Genomic DNA, 17,877 nt, shown 5'->3' on the forward strand with positions numbered 1-17,877 from the left:
TACCAAAGGCCCTCTGTAGTAGTGTATTTTGGAGACTGATGCAGCTTTTGTTGCCAAGGCTTTATCTGTTCCAAGGGTGGACAGATCTATCTTAGGCACGTTGTTAGGAGACATCAAGGCTTTAATATATGATGAATTCACTGAATGTATTATTTCTCATATATCTAGAGATTGTAATGTAGTGGCTGACACTCTTGCGGCTCTATGGGCTTGAACTGTGTAAACGGTCCTTTGCTGTGGCAGGGCTGTATACCAGATTCTGTAGCTTTGTTGGTGTCGGCCAGAACACCTGACTAATGGAACTTGTTATCCATTTCCAAAAAAAAAAGGCAGGTGCGATCCAATGGATTGATCGTATAGAAGCAAGAAGAACGAGTTCAACGGAGTGATGACGGACACTCATAGCGTCCATGCTACAAGAACAAATGTATGCGATGGCCCACGCGCTCGTCCTATCTCGAGGGTTAATGTATGCGATGGCCCACACGCTCGTCCTATCTCGAGGGTTAATGTATGCGATGGCCCACGAATAATTGCCCACTGGACTGTTGGATGACTTGAACCATTCAACAAGAACAAAAGCCAGCGCAAGCGAGTTGCATATATATTGAACGGGGCGAATGCTTTGCTTGAATAGGCCGGGTTGACTGTGCCACATATTGAATAGGTTATTAATTACTCTAAAGCTTAGTCCTACTGTATAGTACATGGACTACTCAGCTTCATGACCAAGCAATGGCGCTTCAATTTCAACTTCATTGTTGTCGTTGATACATACTCCGATCCCTCCGTCCCCTGATGAATGTAATTGTTTTTCAGACAAATTAGTGGTGGTGTGAAAATATACTCATGCCATAATTTGTTTGCTACATTTGGTTAGTTTTGACATGCAAATCAAATCTTACCATTTAATTCGGCAGGTAGTTGAGATCTAATTTTTAAGATTTGCACTCTTTGTGAAATCTTTTTTTCAAACCTAGAATTGCACTTTTCAAAGGCGAAGGGAGTACATTTTCAACTATTAACTGGCAAGAAAGCTATCAAACAGCTCCTATTCTCAACCTGGAGCTAGCATTGAGATGTCTTTTTTTTTTGCGACCGTGCCTGAGCATGTTTTCATTAAGGGGGAAACCGAGATGCCTTTTCGGACCCAGCTTCGTATATTGCTTAAGCTGTACGTGCGTAGACTTGGCACTGTATGTATTGGAAGAAGAACATACAAGAGCCAGTTTAGAGAATAATCACATCAATTAGAATAATAAACTGATTAATAATTCAGACAAACATGCACACGCGCTTACATTTCGTGCTGGTGCAAAAGCTTCCGCTAGCAGCTAGTCTACTAGTTGATGATGTAGCACTTCTTCCTGATCTCGCCCTGGGCACCGGTGAGCACGCCGACGTTGCCCATCTTGACCATGGACTCACTGAAGTCCTTGAAGAACACATCGTCGAACTTGCCGGTGGCGATGTGCTGGACATACTCCCTGGTGGTGGCGTCGGTGAGCAGCGCGGCGTCGGACTGGAAGAGCCCCCGGCGCTTGGCGACGTGGCGGTAGTAGCTGGTGTCGAAGGTCTTGTAGCTGCCAGGGTCCATCTCGGACAGCATGGCCTTGTTGTCGACGCTCTTGCAGCGCGTCCTCAGCTTGTCGGCGTACTCGCTGTCCAGGGTTGGGTCGGCGCTGTAGGCGCTGCTGAAGTTGTAGAGCCGATCGGCGTACGACGGGCAGTGCGCCGTGCCGAGGGTGTGCGCGCCGGAGAGGACGACGAGGTCCTTGAGGTCGAGGCCCTTGGAGGCGAAGATCTTGGCGAGCAGCGGGACGTCACCGTTGGCGGGCGGCAGCTGGTCGGCCGCCTCCGTGGCACTGGACACGCTGCCGTCTCTCCTCCCCAGCGCGACGGGCCAGAAGGGGCCCTTGGCAAGCACGACGGCGTCGCGCGCCATGAGGGTGACGACGTCGGCGCAGGAGATGGTGTTGGGGCAGGCGGCTTCGAGCTTGGCCTTCACCCTGTCCACAGAACCGAAGCCCCGCAGGCTCTTGTTCGGCTTGGCGTCCCGCTCGGCCAGGTTGCCCTCGCTGGAGTTGAGCAGGACGGAGGCATCACAACCCTGTAATTTCGCGTTACATGGAAGTAGAAGATGATGATGAGTTGATATGAATCTATGATCTGGACCGCAACACTTACCCTGACGAAGCAGTCGTGGAAATGGAGCCTGAGGAGCGGGCCGGCGAGGCTGGGCGCGGCGGAGATTATTTTCTCCATCTCCTCTCGGACGATGGCCTCGACGTTCGGGCACGTCTTGCTGTAGTAGCCGACCTCCAGCTGGGCCGCTGCCGGCGAGCTGCTGGCGAGAAGCAGCAGTGCCAAAGGGAGCAGCAGTACCAGACAAGACTTGATTGTCATGCTGATGATGGATCGGTAGTGTTAAACAACTGCAGGCCCAGAAGCTGCAATTGCGTGACTATTACAAGAATGTTCTTTTGTGATGCAATCTAGAATAGAATGAATGTGCGGATGGACTTCCCCTTGCAACTCCCCGTATTTATAGAAGCTCTCTTGCTAGGCTTGCTGGTGGCGAAGTGGTATGCGTAAGTTAGTTGCTTGGACAACCTGTTGCTGGGTATGCACCCATGTGCTAGTTCCTTTCTCTGCGTAGCTTTCTGCAAGAACAAAATGATTTTAGGCATTGACGCGTTCCTAAAACGAGCAGTGGATAGAGAAGAAGAACACAGACGGAGCTGATGAGGCCAGTTGACTTGCTCAGCTCGTCCACTATATATAACATTTTATTTTTTCTGATTTGCTACTCTACTTGATATGCATGTATGAATGCTAGCTACTTTTATAATGTCATAACAGACTTTCTTAGATTTTAAGATAAAAAATATCCTAATATAACAATTAATGATGGTCCAAGTTATGTAGTAAAGATACATGTATTACCCAAACATTAAGTATTTGGCCAGCTTAATTATTGTACCCTCGTACAATGGTTCCAATCGTCATCTTACTGGTAGAAATTGGAGGCTCCTTTTGAAGCCTGCACAAGACATCTAGGAACCTAAGTCGATGCCCTAGAAAAATATAGAAATTCTTGACATTCTAAACAAGTAAAATATATGGCCATTAGTTAATCAATATAAGGTAATCATCATGGATAATAATAGCTGTTGAATTTACTTTGTTTCTAAGAATTTACCCACCTGGAGTATGATATTATGAAGAATCAACCTAAAATAACTCTCTCCATATCTATATCTTAATTACCAACAACTTCCATATCTATATCTTAACTATCCACATCTGTCATTAAAGAAATATGAGAAATTTTACAATGATTAAAAAAAATAGGAGTCATAGATAGATCTGATAAAATTCTACGGTGGTGAAGGTACACTGCTAGAAAAGAGCCCTTTAGTACCGGTCGGGAACCCCCGGTTTGTACCGGTTTCCCGACCGGTACTGCCCCATCGGTACTAAACGCGCCGGTCGAGCTGACCGGTACAAAAAGCGCAGTTTAGTACCGGTTGGTTAATCGGCACTAAACTGTCTGCCACGTCGCAGCTCCTGGCACGGCAAGTTTGTACCGGTTGGTGTTACCAACCGGTACTAAGTGTTTTTTGGTTTGTTTTCTTTTAATTATGTTTCTCCTCTTATCATTTTAGTTTTAGTTAATTAGTATTCGTATTTCGTAGCCATTTGCATATTTGCATTCGTATCTAGCATTCATATATATTGTGTGCACAAAACAAAAGCAATTATATACATATTATATTGATATACACTTCATTAATTACAAGTACTTATAATAGTAATTTGGAGTACAAAAATATTTACAAGTATCCATGATGATTAGTTTTTTCCGACAAGTATCCAAAAAGGAGAATAATACTAGTCGTCGTCGTCGTCGTTGTTGTCGCCCCTGCGGTTGTTTCTATCAAGTCGACCCCTGCGGTTGTTTTATCCTTTGATCCGAATAAAATTCTCCTTTTCGATTTATGACCTCATCTAGCAGGAATCCACAGAGTGATTCTTGAATTACCCTGATTCTTTCCGGTTCAATGAGGTCCTCCTTCATACACCAAATCTGTCAAGTGTAAACACCAAAATTTTCTATTAGTACCTGCATAGAATTAAATGAAAGAAATTGTTATATATTAATGTAACACGTACATCGAATTGTTGTTGTGTCACCCTCTTGGTGGAGGAGCAAAAAGATTGTATGTGCTCACATACATAGTAACCACATAGGTTGGTTCCTTTCTTCTGTCTGAAACACTATATATAGATGTGGGTTATGAAATATTCATGACGTTTAATGAAATCACAGTAGATGCGCGATATGTATCTGTACCGGAAAGTTAGTTTTGATATAAAGATCAAAAGGCTGTGTCGCGACTCCTATGTGATTACGGATAAACCGAGCCCATACGCTTTGAAGGATGTCTATGAGAGATTGATACTCTTCTTTTGGTTTCCGCAAGGAGTCGAACACCACAACTCGGGACCGATCGATCTCGATAGAGAGCAAGATCCAGTGGAAGCTGTTGAAACTGAAGTGATGAAAAGAAGTTAATTAAAGGACTCACTTAAATTTGTAGGATAAATTAAAGTGATGTAAAAAGTTAAAGGACTCACTTGAAGTTGTACGGCCAAAATAATGAATGTGCAAGCGTGCTGCCTATCCATGGCCGTGAATATAATATTCGCGGTGCGATTTTTCCAATTTATTCTACCATTTTTTAATATTTTACCAAATTATTCTACCATTTTGCTAATTTATTCTACCATTTTTCTATTTTATTCTACCATTTTTCTAATTTATATACCATTTCTACAATTTTCTAATTTATTTTAAATAGATAACCAATGTAAACAAGTATTAACCAATTTATAGTATTTCTTACAAAATTTTCTAATTTCTACCATTTTTTACTATTTTTCTAAATTATTCTACCAATTTTCTAATTTATTCTACCATTTTTCTATTTTATTCTACCACTTTTATAATAAAATATAAACAAGAATTAAAAAACAAAAAAAATTGACGTCAGCCCCAGCTCAATTGCGCGCGGCCGGCGGTGGCCCGGGGCGGCGGAGCAGGTCTTGCGGCGGTGCAGACGGAGGCGGCGGCGATGAGGGCGAGGGGACCGGCCACGGCTTCAATCGGCGCCGGCGGTGGTGTGCGGAGGCCGGTGCGTGGGGTCAATGCGGAGGCGAGACGAGCGCGCAGAGGCGGCCGGCGGCGGCAGGGCCGGACGCAGGGCGGGGAGAATGCCGCCGGGATGAGGAGGCGACGGCGAGGGGGTCAGCAGGGACGGCGAGGCGACGGCGGGGAGGAGGCGAGACGACGGTGTGGAGGCGGCGGAGCACGATGACGGCGACGACGACGAGGAAGAGGGTTGGGGGGATCGATCGAGATCGGGGCTAAGTGCTAGGGTTATATAGATTCGCCAGTTTAGTACCAGGCGGTGGCTTTGCCCGGTACTAAACAGCCTCAACTGGCGGGAAATTTTCGTTGAGGCTGTTTAGTACCTGGCATATACTTGGACCGGTACTAAACAACCAAATTTTTATATTTAATTTTTCATGTCCTATATGTTATTAATGTTTAGTAACTTAAATAAATTATTAAAAATTATGTATATATATTATTTTGCCCATGCAAAATTATATTTTTGTAGCCACTTTTTAGTTTTAGTATATATAATGTACTTAATTTGTCATATTGTTTCCAATGTTTTTTTTGTGTTTCAAATTTGTTTTGTGTGTAAATTATTTTATATATGGATTAAATTGCAAGAAGGAAGATTAAATATACATAGAGTCACAGGCCATGTACTATGACTGCTGCCCCATTCGCTGAAAGGATTCATTCCATCCGTACTTAAACCAAACCTTATGTTTCTTGAGTCCATATCAAAATTTGGAAATTCTCTATCCACATTTCTCCACTGGGACCCATCAGCAGGATGTCTCAGCATCTGATCTTTCTTACGCTCTTCTTTGTGACACCGCATCAACTTAGTATGGTCCTTGTTTCTGAAAAAACGCTTCAAACACGGTATTATTGGGAAATGCCACATCAACTTTGCGGGAACTTTTTTCTTAATGGGCTCCCCGTCGACATCACCAGGATTATTTTACCTGATCTTGTACCGTTTCGCATCACATACAGGACAATCATCCAGTTTCTCATATTCATCACGATAGATAATATAGTCATTAGGACACGCGTGAATTTTCTGAACCTCCAATCCAAGAGACCAAACAACTTTCTTTGCTTCGTATATTGTAGAGGGCAGTTCATTCCCCTCTGGAAGCATGCTCTTTACGATTTCTAATAGCTCCTCAAATCCCTTATCGGTGACACCATTAGCTGCCTTTCACTGCAGCATTTCAAGTGTCGTACCCAACTTTTTCTGTCCTTGCTTGCAATCTGGATACAATAATTTTTGGGAAAATTCGATTCATGCCACCACAACTCCGTGAAATTGGGTTTCACGTTGAAAATCATGCCACTCAATGGCATGGATTTCAACATGAAATCCAATTTCAAGAAGTTGTAGTGGCATGGATCCAACTGACCCATAATTTTTTGTGATCCTCCAACATCTTCTCAAACTTCTTTGACTCCTTCAAAGTTTCACTGTCTCTTTGTGAATCCACTAGAACCTGATATAATTCGTCAGGTGGATGGTCTTCTGCTGCATTTTCTCCAGTCTCGTCCATGGGTTCATCTTCAAAGGCTCCCGCTTCATATAAGTGAGCCCAGTCTGCAATATTATCATCATCATCTCCTTCACCGTCTTGCATCACAACTCCAGGTTCACCGTGCTTGGTCCAAAGAGTATAGTTATCCATGAAATCCTTTTCATAAATGTGGGTGTGTAGAGTGCTTCTCTTAGAGTATTCCTTTTTATTTTGGCAAAGGCGACATGGACAACACATGAAACCTTTCGATGACTTGTGGGCCTCCGCCACATCGAGAAAAGACTTTAGACCATTAATCCACGTCATGGTGCACCGGTCGCCGTACATTCATTGTCGGTCCATCGATCTACAATTTTGTATTAAGTAACAACATTATTTTACTTGTATTCATATCATTTGGCACATAACATAATGAAATACAATTGTCATTTCCGCGAATTTGACTTTAAAATACAAAAAGTCCGAATATCCATCACATAACATGCTTAAATTAAATAACATGATAAATAAAAGTCCAAACTAATAAATATAGATTACACTTCATACTAACTACCTAATACAAACTACTCATCATGAGATCTTTTGACCGATGCCTCGTGAACTGCCTCGCGAAGTCTTGACACTGAACGGTCATATTCCGCCAGCCCCGACTCTTCACGTCTTGCATTATATCGAGCCATCAACTCACGATCATCATCAGTACCATGCAACTCGACATTAAATTCACGATAAAATTTACAGAGAATATATGAAAAGGTTTCTTAATCAAACGACGAATACGACCGCTAACAAGACCAACACGCTCTGCAGGGTGAAACTCAAGCGAATGACCGGTGCGCTCCAATTGATTGCGTTCCACCGCCCGAGTCACAGCTCAACACTCAAAGACATCATGTTGCAAAGGCATATCTAAGAAGTAGTATTAATAACAGGTCCATTATATGTCTCATTAAGAAACAAAACTAATTTCAGTACACTAATCAAATAAATGTAAAAAATGAATGAATTATTAGAATTAAAATAAAAACATAAATTGTAAACCATAATGAAAACAAAGATTTTTTTAACTTCTCGATGGTTTTCAATATGAGCCCGAATAAATACATCATTAGAGTGTCAAAATAATCGACGTAAAAGTCGCATTAAGAAATAAACATTTGTTTCTAATGTCAGTTCAAATACTAAACTAAATTAATTAACGAATAAAACTAATGTCGTCATTATACATGTAAAAGTACTGAATAAAATTAATTTACAAAATAAAAAAATTATCTACCTAAAAGGAAACAAACTAACAAACTAACCATGACATTTGAAAATAATTGAAAAAAATCATTAGAAATAAGGCATATTCAAACTATCTAATAAATCTTCTCTATGTTCAATTTATTAGTTCTATACATCTCAAAACAATGTATAAATCAAAAAAGTCAAGCTCATACTCACTCTTTCTAAAAATTCTAAATTTCTCTAAATATGGAGCAATAAACAAAGAATAAAGACCATCAAACAAGAGAGGATGAAGTTGCAAATCTTTGACACACTTGAATGAGTGAAATCCCCACAAAAATTGAAAAAATGGGCGGCACCTCCTCTCTCACGCCATGGAAGCACTTCGAGCTCGGTGAAGAAATGGTTGGCTCGGGCTCGGGGAGGAAGAAGGCGAGCTGATTTATAGTGAGCAAGTTAGTACTGGCTGGAGACATCAGCCAGTACTAAATCTCTCATTTAGTACAGGCTGGAGCCACCAGCCGGTACTAAATGGCTCCTAGCCGTTGCGCGCCAGTGTTCGTGCCGGCTCTTTAGTACCGGCTGGAGCCACGAGTCGGTACTAATAGGCTCCAATTTTTTTATCAGTATAAAATGGCGCCGTTAGTACCGGTCAAAAGTTCGACCGGTACTAACGTGCGGGACGAATGCCCAGTTTTCTAGCAGTGGTAGGAAGTACCCAGAAATACCTAGGGTAAAGTATCTGGTACTTCCAAAATATGGGACCAAGTACCAAAAAGTGGGACCAAATACTAATTTAATTTATTTTTTATAAATACTTTCCATAGATCAATAGCTAGAAAAAAATTAAGGTAAAAGTATCTGAAAGTACCCTTCAGTGCTTTACAATCATTGTAAAATAGCTCAAGAAAAATTAGATCCAACCTAATTTAGATACTTCAAAAATGTAAGTTTTTTTTCGAGACCATTCAAAAAAAAATGTAAGTCTATAAAATAGTACCATTCACATCTACGTTAACTATATTTCCTCATATCGTCTCCTTATTTAAATTAGAGAGCTAATCAGACATCCGTGTAAGTCTATGTATAAAGAGAACTGTCATCCTTTCCAAAAATAAAATTTGATGCTTTTGCAATGAGCAGTATGTCGTGGTGTTGACCTAGATGACCGGCACTAGGACAGAGCTGGGCTTACTGGCGCATTAGTCATGATTGCGATGTATAATGTTAAAACATATTTACTTGGAAGAGTTAAAATATATTCAAATTCTGTGTATTATAATGCATGAATAAAAACTCAATTTGACTAACCTCTTCCTTCCAAACTATAAGTCATTTTAGTTTGTACAAGTTAAACTTCCTTTTGTTTGATCAAGCTTCTAGAAAAAATCCATGAATATCTACAATATTAATCTAGGTTCACTATCAAGACTAAATTATGTCTTGGTTTATATTTTTTCATGAACTTAGTCAAAACTAGATGCATTTTGTTTAGGACAAAGATAAAACAAACTATAATTTAAACTATAATTTACTTGTATGTGCAGTTACACGGGTTGATACGTTAGTGTATACTAATGGGTTTCACAGGTCAAATCTGCATGTGGGATAGATGATCGGTTCAGAGTTGAAGAGCTGTGTCGCGGCTGTAACCATGTTGTCGCGGCCAATGATTTACCTGCAGGGAGCCGGCTGGGGAATGAAGCTCTGATTGGCTTCATCACATGCAGGGGAACAAAAATTCCACACAGGCCGACAGTCAATCAAGGCGCGCTGCCGCGTGCAGTTCATCGTTCGTGAACCTTTGCGGACCTATATTACTACGCACGATTATGTGTAGAAAAGTCAGGCAGAAGGCGAATACGTATCGATTCAAATCATCGTTTTGATAGTGAGAATCACTAACTGTCACGCCACCACACTATACCACAGCCCCGATACACCGACTGACCGTCAGTTGGTAAAAGCCGTTGTACCAACGGACCATCAGTCGGTATAAATGTATGCCGACACCATGTTTCTGTCGTTGTAAGTGGCGTCGGTATAACTTATACCGACTGACAAAGATATACCAACTGATGGTGTGTTGCCCTACTAAGATATACCGACTGATACATATCCCCGACCAATGATCTGTTATAACTTTTTTACCGACCGACAGCAAGTAGCTAAATTTCTTTACCAACCAACAATCCAATGCTAAGAATCCATAGAAAATAATATAATTAATCTCTCATTGATCATACAACAATTTTTTGAAACAATACAAAACAAACACACTTGACCGATGGTTTTCATTTGAAGCCAACAGATTCAATATGAGCATACAAACATTGGCATTGATCCCCCATACAAATATTAGTTGTCCAATGTTTTCCCAGAACTGCAGACAAAGGATTCCATATAAGCCAGAAATTACAAGAAGCATATACAGTCAAATTTTCCATCACAGTAAACACCAAAAGGCGCTCAGAAACGCCAAAAGACTTAACTGCAGAGAAGACCTAGCCTATAAACACAACCTAAAAAGCTACATATATACCAAGAACACAGCTAAGCACTTGACTCCTTATAAAGCATCCTCTTGGAGATCCTAGTTTTAACTCGAGGAAGTTCAGAAGAAACACAATTTCAATGAGCTGGAACTGGTAGACAAAAGAAGCATGCCCTCCCTCTGCGATCAGGCATTTGTGCTCGCACCTTGAAGGGGAAAAAATAATTAGAAACATACAAAATCAGTATTGAGGGTCTTTTTTGTTACAAGAATAACCAGTGTAGCCATAACAATGTGTCCCTTTAAATTATCCTCATCTCTTATAACATCTGTTATGCCTTTGCGGCATGGTTGAAATTGGGGAAAATCAACCAAGATAAAGGCATGCAAACAAACTGAGAATAATGATCAAGTGTAAAATTTATAGGCTTTATCCCCTCTCCCAAAATACACAGTTACACACACACACACCAACACAAGCTATGAGTACACACACATGAACATAAGCATGTAGGTACGCTGAAAACTATGACAAATTGCAAAAACCATACCTAGTTTGTTTACAGTATAATCAAGTTTGAACAGATATTGTTTGCCAACTGCAGCTGGTCCTTCGGCAAGCTAAATATGATCGAACACTGCACGTTTTGGTAGAAAATTAAATAGGGCAGTTATACCATAAGTTACAGTTTCAGTTGTACAATCTAGTAATGCAAGAGTTAATGGGATGTCATACCTGGCCATTTCTTCCAGAGGTGCATGACCAAGATCGTTTTTCCTTGTTCTCCTCATTCCTTGTCAGTAAGTATCTGTTACCCATGTATTCAGTTCCATCAACAAAATTCGGTATATATGAAATGCTTATAGTTCAGCTCACGGAATGCTCAACCAACATGTGTTACAAGTAATTTGCAAACCAAATGTTTCGGCACCAAATGTTCATTCAGAATAATGAAATGAGATCTGCTATACACACTACTGTTATACCTATTATTGTGCATGTCCGCAAATCAACAAGCATACGTATATGAATCCAGGACTACAAATGCAACCAGATCTACTAAAATCCAAGTAGGGGAGGGGGAGGGAGTGGAAAGTAATACCTTGATGGAGATTGAAAGATGGAGCGTGATGAGGGCTCGGGCAGTCAGGCAGACAAGGGGATCGATGCGGCCCCAAGCGGCTTCGCGGCCGCCGCCATCGATGCGCTCTGCGCCCGCACGAATGGATGTGTTCCATACTGTGCAGCATCTGCTCCTCCTGGGAGGTCCCCCGCACGGATGCGAGCACAAGGCACGCCCCGGCTCCCGCAGGTCCCTCACGCGCTCTCGCGGCCCGCAGCCTCCTACGGGTCCAGCGTTTCTTGCAGCTCGAGCAGTGGGTGGTGTGCCTCCTGCTCTCCCGTGGGTCGATGCGGCGGCTCCCGGACACCGCGGCCGACGGGGCTGCCCGGTCTCCCGCTCCGGTGAATGGCAGGCGGGTGCGACACAGGGTGGATTTGGAACAGGAACAGCGGGCGGGCAGCGGCGCGGCTCCTGGACATGGCGGCCGGCGGCTCCTGGTGAGTAGCGGACGGAGGAGGTGGGATGGATTTGGGAGAGAAGTACTGGGCGGGTAGCGGCGCGCGGCTCTGTATGAGATTTGGGAGAGGAGTAGAGGACGCGAGGCGGTAGAGCACGAAGGACTTTGGGGGATTTGGGGAGAGCGCGCATGCATGAGATTTGGGAGAGGGGTCGACCGTGCGGCGGCGGGGACATTTGGGGAAGATGGCGGCGCGCGAGCGGGGCAGAAGAATGATACAATTAGGTTCTGCGAATCTGAGCGGTGGGCTAGGAAAAATTGCCGACGGATAGTTTGAGATCTATACTAGCTATTGCCGACAGATGATTTGATGATATATGTAAGTTGAAATATCGACTGATGGTCGGTCGTTGAAACTTGAATTACCGACGGATCAACTGTTACAGAACTTTCCCGATTGATAGTTCGTCGCTGTTGTTCTACTTTTGCCGACACACATCTGTTGGGATTTCTGGGCCGTGGTATAGTGCCATACCGTTCTACCGCAGACCAAGCTAAAAAACGGACAGCCAGACCCGCTAGTCTACACTGCACGTTGTGATGATTGCATTGGTGTACTTTCGAGCAACCAAGATTTTTTTTTATCTAGACTAGAAAAAAAAGGAATTTTCCAATGACATTCAATTAAAAAGATAGCTTCAAAGGTTACCAGCAAGTAACATTACATTTCTTTTTGATATCCTAGACTACAAATTTATTTTCCTCTGTAAAAGAAATTCGTTCTGGTATTCCTAATACTATACAGAGCTGTCTTGGATTATCTCAGCGATTGGCACAAATGACCAAGGATTTTTTTAGATTTTTTTTCCTGGGCACATGGTGGCGATCTATTCTACGGATTGATAGTCAATAGAGTGCATGTTTCTTCTCTTCGTTGATAGGCTGCGTGCTTTTCTAGCAGAGGCTGGAAATTTATTCAAGCATTGTTGTATCACCTCAATATAATACTACTTGATATAATAAAATTTCCCTTTTTGAAGAAAAAACAGAACTGTCTTGTAGTGTTGATTCCAGAAAAAACAGCACCATCTTAAGGCTCTTAATACTAAATCTGGGAGCTCATTGGTATAATGCGTTGGTATTATGGAATGGCTGGCCTCTATGATGATCATATCTAATGGCACAAAGGTCATATCTGCATGTGGGATGCATAAGTCGACGCGGCCATTCCGTGCCATGCGTAATGTTGCCGCAGCCAGTGATTATTATACGTTCAGGTATAGCCGGCCGGGGAAGTTCTATGATTAGTTTCACATGGGAACAAAAATTCTCCATGGGGTCGTCACAATCACCGTTCACGTACGACCGATATGTACAACCTTGATCATATGATGATGGCTTAACATGGTCGACGGTCATGCGTGTGTTATCTCATGCAATTATATGTGGCTAGCTAGAGCAAGAATGTTCTTGTTAAGTTATAAAGGATGCAATGTCCTTGCGACTCCTTATATTTATATATATTTATGCTGGGCTGCTGGTGACAACCTGTTCTTGCGCCTGCATCCATGTGCTAACTTCCATCAGAGCATGGTCTCCTCCATGGAAAAACATTAGGCTTTGACCCGTTGCTAAAAATGAAGGGATGTTTTAGGTTTTGCATATGCTTAAAATGAAGCCACGTACAGAAAAAAAAGAAAAAAACCATGTAAAACTATTTTGGGTTTATTTTGCAGCAATTTATATGTTGATAATAAGCTGATTGATTATTTGCTATTTATACCTCACTTAGGCATTGCAACCGGCGTGCAACACCTCCCATGCACATATCAAGAACTGCACTCCGAGTATTTTGTATACTTACATTTGAACGCTTTTTGGAGACTTATTTGTTACAATTTTACAAAATTATAACTTAATTCCTGATTTTCCATTTGGTCATTGCATACAAATGCAGACATTTTTGTACTATCATAACACATTTTGTTCAATTTCATAGATACGTTCCAATAGGGAAAAAAAACTTTTTTTACCATACCTAGGTAATAGGAGATATTACATGTTTTGTCATTAGGTCGTCAGTAATTATCTTACATCCCGTTACCTTTGCAACGAAGACGTGCGGCAAAAGGTAGAAATTAAAATAATGATCAAAGATGTCTCTTTTGAACTTTATCATTATTCAAACGTAAAGTATTTGTCAAAGAGAGATTACTTAGATAAATATCTATATTTTTGCAAATAATAGATAATGAAAGAAAAATCAATATACTTCAAATTAAGAATTTTACCCAAAATTAGGAAAAAGAAAACTTTGTAAGTATCACCGCACAGCAGGTCTTAATACTAAATCTGGGAGGTCAATGGTCGTATATGCGCTGGTAGTACTAATGGATATATAGCTTTTTTTTGTTCATTATTATAAATGGCAACTACATATATATAATCAATAAATCAATTACGTGCTGGTATTATGAATGGCACAGCAGGTTGCAATGTGCTTGTGGGATTGGTTGAGAGAGGTGAGATGCGGCCGCGCCATGCCTTCCGTATAGTATGGAGTGAACACGAATTAGGAGTAAAGATCGGTAGTTACAACTACTGGTTTTAGAACGGGAGTGTTAGTAGTCCAGAAAACAAATTAGAACAGCTCATGTCACTACTACAATAATAATTTGTACGAATGACCCCATTTTTTCCAGGGGAGAGTCAAAAGGTAACTCAGTTCTATAAAAGGAGTGGAACTACTATAGCAGTTGTCTCGCCTTGAAAATGCAGTTCTAGGGGCGGGTGATGGCGTCACCCGTCCTTGAAAATGACCCCATTTTAGGGGCGGGTAACACCATCACCCAGTCCTAAAAATATAATTTTAGGTGTGGGTCAAGCCATCACCCACCTCTAAAAATAGTCTCTATTTCCAGGGACGGGTAGTAGCATGACATGCGTCTACAAATTGTCTAATGTAAAAAAATTATAACTTTTCCATATGATTTTGGATAGAGACAAACTTTGCACCCAAATTTTAGAGCTTGAAGAGATTTAAAAGTTTGTAGTTGACAACTTTTTCATTTAAGGCCATTTAATAGTTCAAAAAATATTATAAATTCTCTAGTTTTTAAATCTACAAGTTTTGAATTATTTTCAAACAACCTCAGATGTAGATCAGTTCCATATCAAAATTGTAATGGTAAGATCTAAAATTTTATAGTTTATACATTATTTATTTAAGAAAGAAGAAGAGAAGCTTGTATTTATATTTAGACTTGCAATCGGATGCGAGCTACAACAGCGAGCCAAACATCGATTTTATTAGGGAATTTTAGTTTTGCTCACTCCTCACTAACGGTTCTTATATACACACTGACAATATTACCTAAGAATCACTGTGAGTTCGCGTAATATACTTCTCACTATATATGGGTTTGTAGTGAGTGGTATGCTAAAAGCTAATAAGGTAGTTAGTGTTTCTGCAGGTAGGAATGCAACTATGCCAGTTAGGCGTGACCGATAGGAAGTGATACCAGTTATAACTACCAGTTCTTTTCAGCTCAAACAGTGTTTTCGCGTTCAAGCTCTACAACTGGTAGCTAGTGATTCAATACAACCAGTTCATAAACTAACTGGCAGGTAGTGAAAGCCAGTTCTCAAGTACAAGTGTCTAAGATGAGCTATGTATTTTTGTGCGCAGACAGACTGACACTGAGTAGTGGTTGAGGGTCATTTGGATTTAATGGTAATGTTTCCTGTTGGGTAAGGTGCAACTAACATAAAGAACTGATTTACTAATTGTTGGTATCTATTTGTAAAATAGATGTTTTATAGGGACTAAAATATAAAGTTATAATTTCAAATAGATATGACCAGAGAACGGTCGAGAGGAAATCCAATCCAGAATTTCCCCATTCGGTGTTCTTCCTAGTTCTTGTTCCTCTCTATCTCCAATCCCTAATCCACCACAAATCCATCCAATAAAATCAATATGGTATCAGAGCGGGTTGATCCTACAGCTTCCATCTGTTTCCGTCGATTTCGCTGTGCCTCGGAGCCTCGTGTGCTGGTCCCTATCGTGGAAGAGTTGCACCCCTCCGCCCGACGCCGCCATCTGCTCGTCGTTGTCGCGGCGATCCGCCCGCGCGTTCTATCGCGCGGCCCGTCACCGTGCGCACACGGCCAGGAGCTTTGCGGTTGCTTGTCGTCGGTTGCTACGGCCTTCTGCTCGTTGGTCTTCGATTGGTGGACGGCATCCTGGTCTTCGTCAGTCTATCTTCAATTCGGCCAGCTGTGGATCGGCTAGTGATTTCTTCTCCGCTTGCTTCCTCTACTGTTGTTGGGTGCCCGCACATGCCTCTGCTGTTGCTTGCTAGTGTGTTGTATGTTGTTGAAAGCAATGCATGGACTTTGAAGCTTGCTGAAGCAAATTTTGTCGTGGAGTGTGTGCCACCGGAGTCTAGTTTTGCTATTTGATATGGCTAGCCCATAGTGATACGTGTTTATGAAGTTAAAGCAACTTGGTTTGGTGAGTCTCTTGCATACTGAGATTTTGTGATTTGAGTAAAATAGAACCATGGTTGGGGTTAGTGGAGAAAAGGATGCAGATTTAGCATTGAAAAATTATGTGAAATTCTTAGCAAAATAATGGAGCAGACTAAGGTAGTTTCAGAGGTTGCCGAACATCCTCTTGAGCCAAAGCCCACAAAGTTGCAGGGACAAGAAAACTATTTAAGTTGGGCTTGACATACTCGATTAATAAATATAGATTACACTTCATACTAACTACCTAATACAAACTACTCATCATGAGATCTTTTGACCGATGCCTCGTGAACTGCCTCGCGAAGTCTTGACACTGAACGGTCATATTCCGCCAGCCCCGACTCTTCACGTCTTGCATTATATCGAGCCATCAACTCACGATCATCATCAGTACCATGCAACTCGACATTAAATTCACGATAAAATTTACAGAGAATATATGAAAAGGTTTCTTAATCAAACGACGAATACGACCGCTAACAAGACCAACACGCTCTGCAGGGTGAAACTCAAGCGAATGACCGGTGCGCTCCAATTGATTGCGTTCCACCGCCGGAGTCGCAGCTCAACACTCAAAGACATCATGTTGCAAAGGCATATCTAAGAAGTAGTATTAATAACAGGTCCATTATATGTCTCATTAAGAAACAAAACTAATTTCAGTACACTAATCAAATAAATGTAAAAAAATGAATGAATTATTAGAATTAAAATAAAAACATAAATTGTAAACCATAATGAAAACAAAGATTTTTTTAACTTCTCGATGGTTTTCAATATGAGCCCGAATAAATACATCATTAGAGTGTCAAAATAATCGACGTAAAAGTCGCATTAAGAAATAAACATTTGTTTCTAATGTCAGTTCAAATACTAAACTAAATTAATTAACGAATAAAACTAATGTCGTCATTATACATGTAAAAGTACTGAATAAAATTAATTTGCAAAATAAAAAAATTATCTACCTAAAAGGAAACAAACTAACAAACTAACCATGACATTTGAAAATAATTGAAAAAAATCATTAGAAATAAGGCACATTCAAACTATCTAATAAATCTTCTCTATGTTCAATTTATTAGTTCTATACATCTCAAAACAATGTATAAATCAAAAAAGTCAAGCTCATACTCACTCTTTCTAAAAATTCTAAATTTCTCTAAATATGGAGCAATAAACAAAGAATAAAGACCATCAAACAAGAGAGGATGAAGTTGCAAATCTTTGACACACTTGGATGAGTGAAATCCCCACAAAAATTGAAAAAATGGGCGGCACCTCCTCTCTCACGCCATGGAAGCACTTCGAGCTCGGTGAAGAAATGGTTGGCTCGGGCTCGGGGAGGAAGAAGGCGAGCTGATTTATAGTGAGCAAGTTAG

At 41.1% G+C, this 17,877-nt stretch overlaps 1 protein-coding gene and 1 long non-coding RNA gene across 3 annotated transcripts; both read right to left on the bottom strand.

The window, feature by feature from the left end:
* Positions 1–601: 601 nt before the first annotated feature.
* LOC120703298 (peroxidase 1-like) lies at positions 602–2,681 on the bottom strand. 2 transcript variants are annotated; one of them, XR_005686867.1, is made up of 4 exons: positions 2,188–2,679; positions 1,302–2,110; positions 906–1,194; positions 602–795 (listed from the first exon to the last, which is right to left on the bottom strand). XR_005686867.1 is itself a non-coding variant. In XM_039987319.1 (2 exons), the coding sequence occupies exons 1-2, from the start codon at positions 2,404–2,406 to the stop codon at positions 1,343–1,345; spliced, it is 987 nt and encodes a 328-aa protein (XP_039843253.1). In that variant the 5' UTR covers positions 2,407–2,681; the 3' UTR covers positions 1,230–1,342. The 2 variants fall into 2 exon arrangements, 1 of the variants encoding a protein (XP_039843253.1); XM_039987319.1 differs by lacking the exons at positions 602–795; positions 906–1,194 and having other exon boundaries at positions 1,230–2,110; positions 2,188–2,681.
* A 7,463-nt stretch (positions 2,682–10,144) lies between these two features.
* Positions 10,145–12,181, bottom strand: LOC120703299. Its single transcript, XR_005686868.1, has 4 exons — positions 11,545–12,181; positions 11,178–11,250; positions 10,993–11,079; positions 10,145–10,647 (listed from the first exon to the last, which is right to left on the bottom strand). It is a non-coding gene; the product is annotated as an uncharacterized LOC120703299 (long non-coding RNA).
* Positions 12,182–17,877: the final 5,696 nt, after the last annotated feature.

Source organism: Panicum virgatum, chromosome 4K (genome assembly GCF_016808335.1).
Source record: "Panicum virgatum strain AP13 chromosome 4K, P.virgatum_v5, whole genome shotgun sequence".
NCBI lineage: Eukaryota > Viridiplantae > Streptophyta > Magnoliopsida > Poales > Poaceae > Panicum > Panicum virgatum.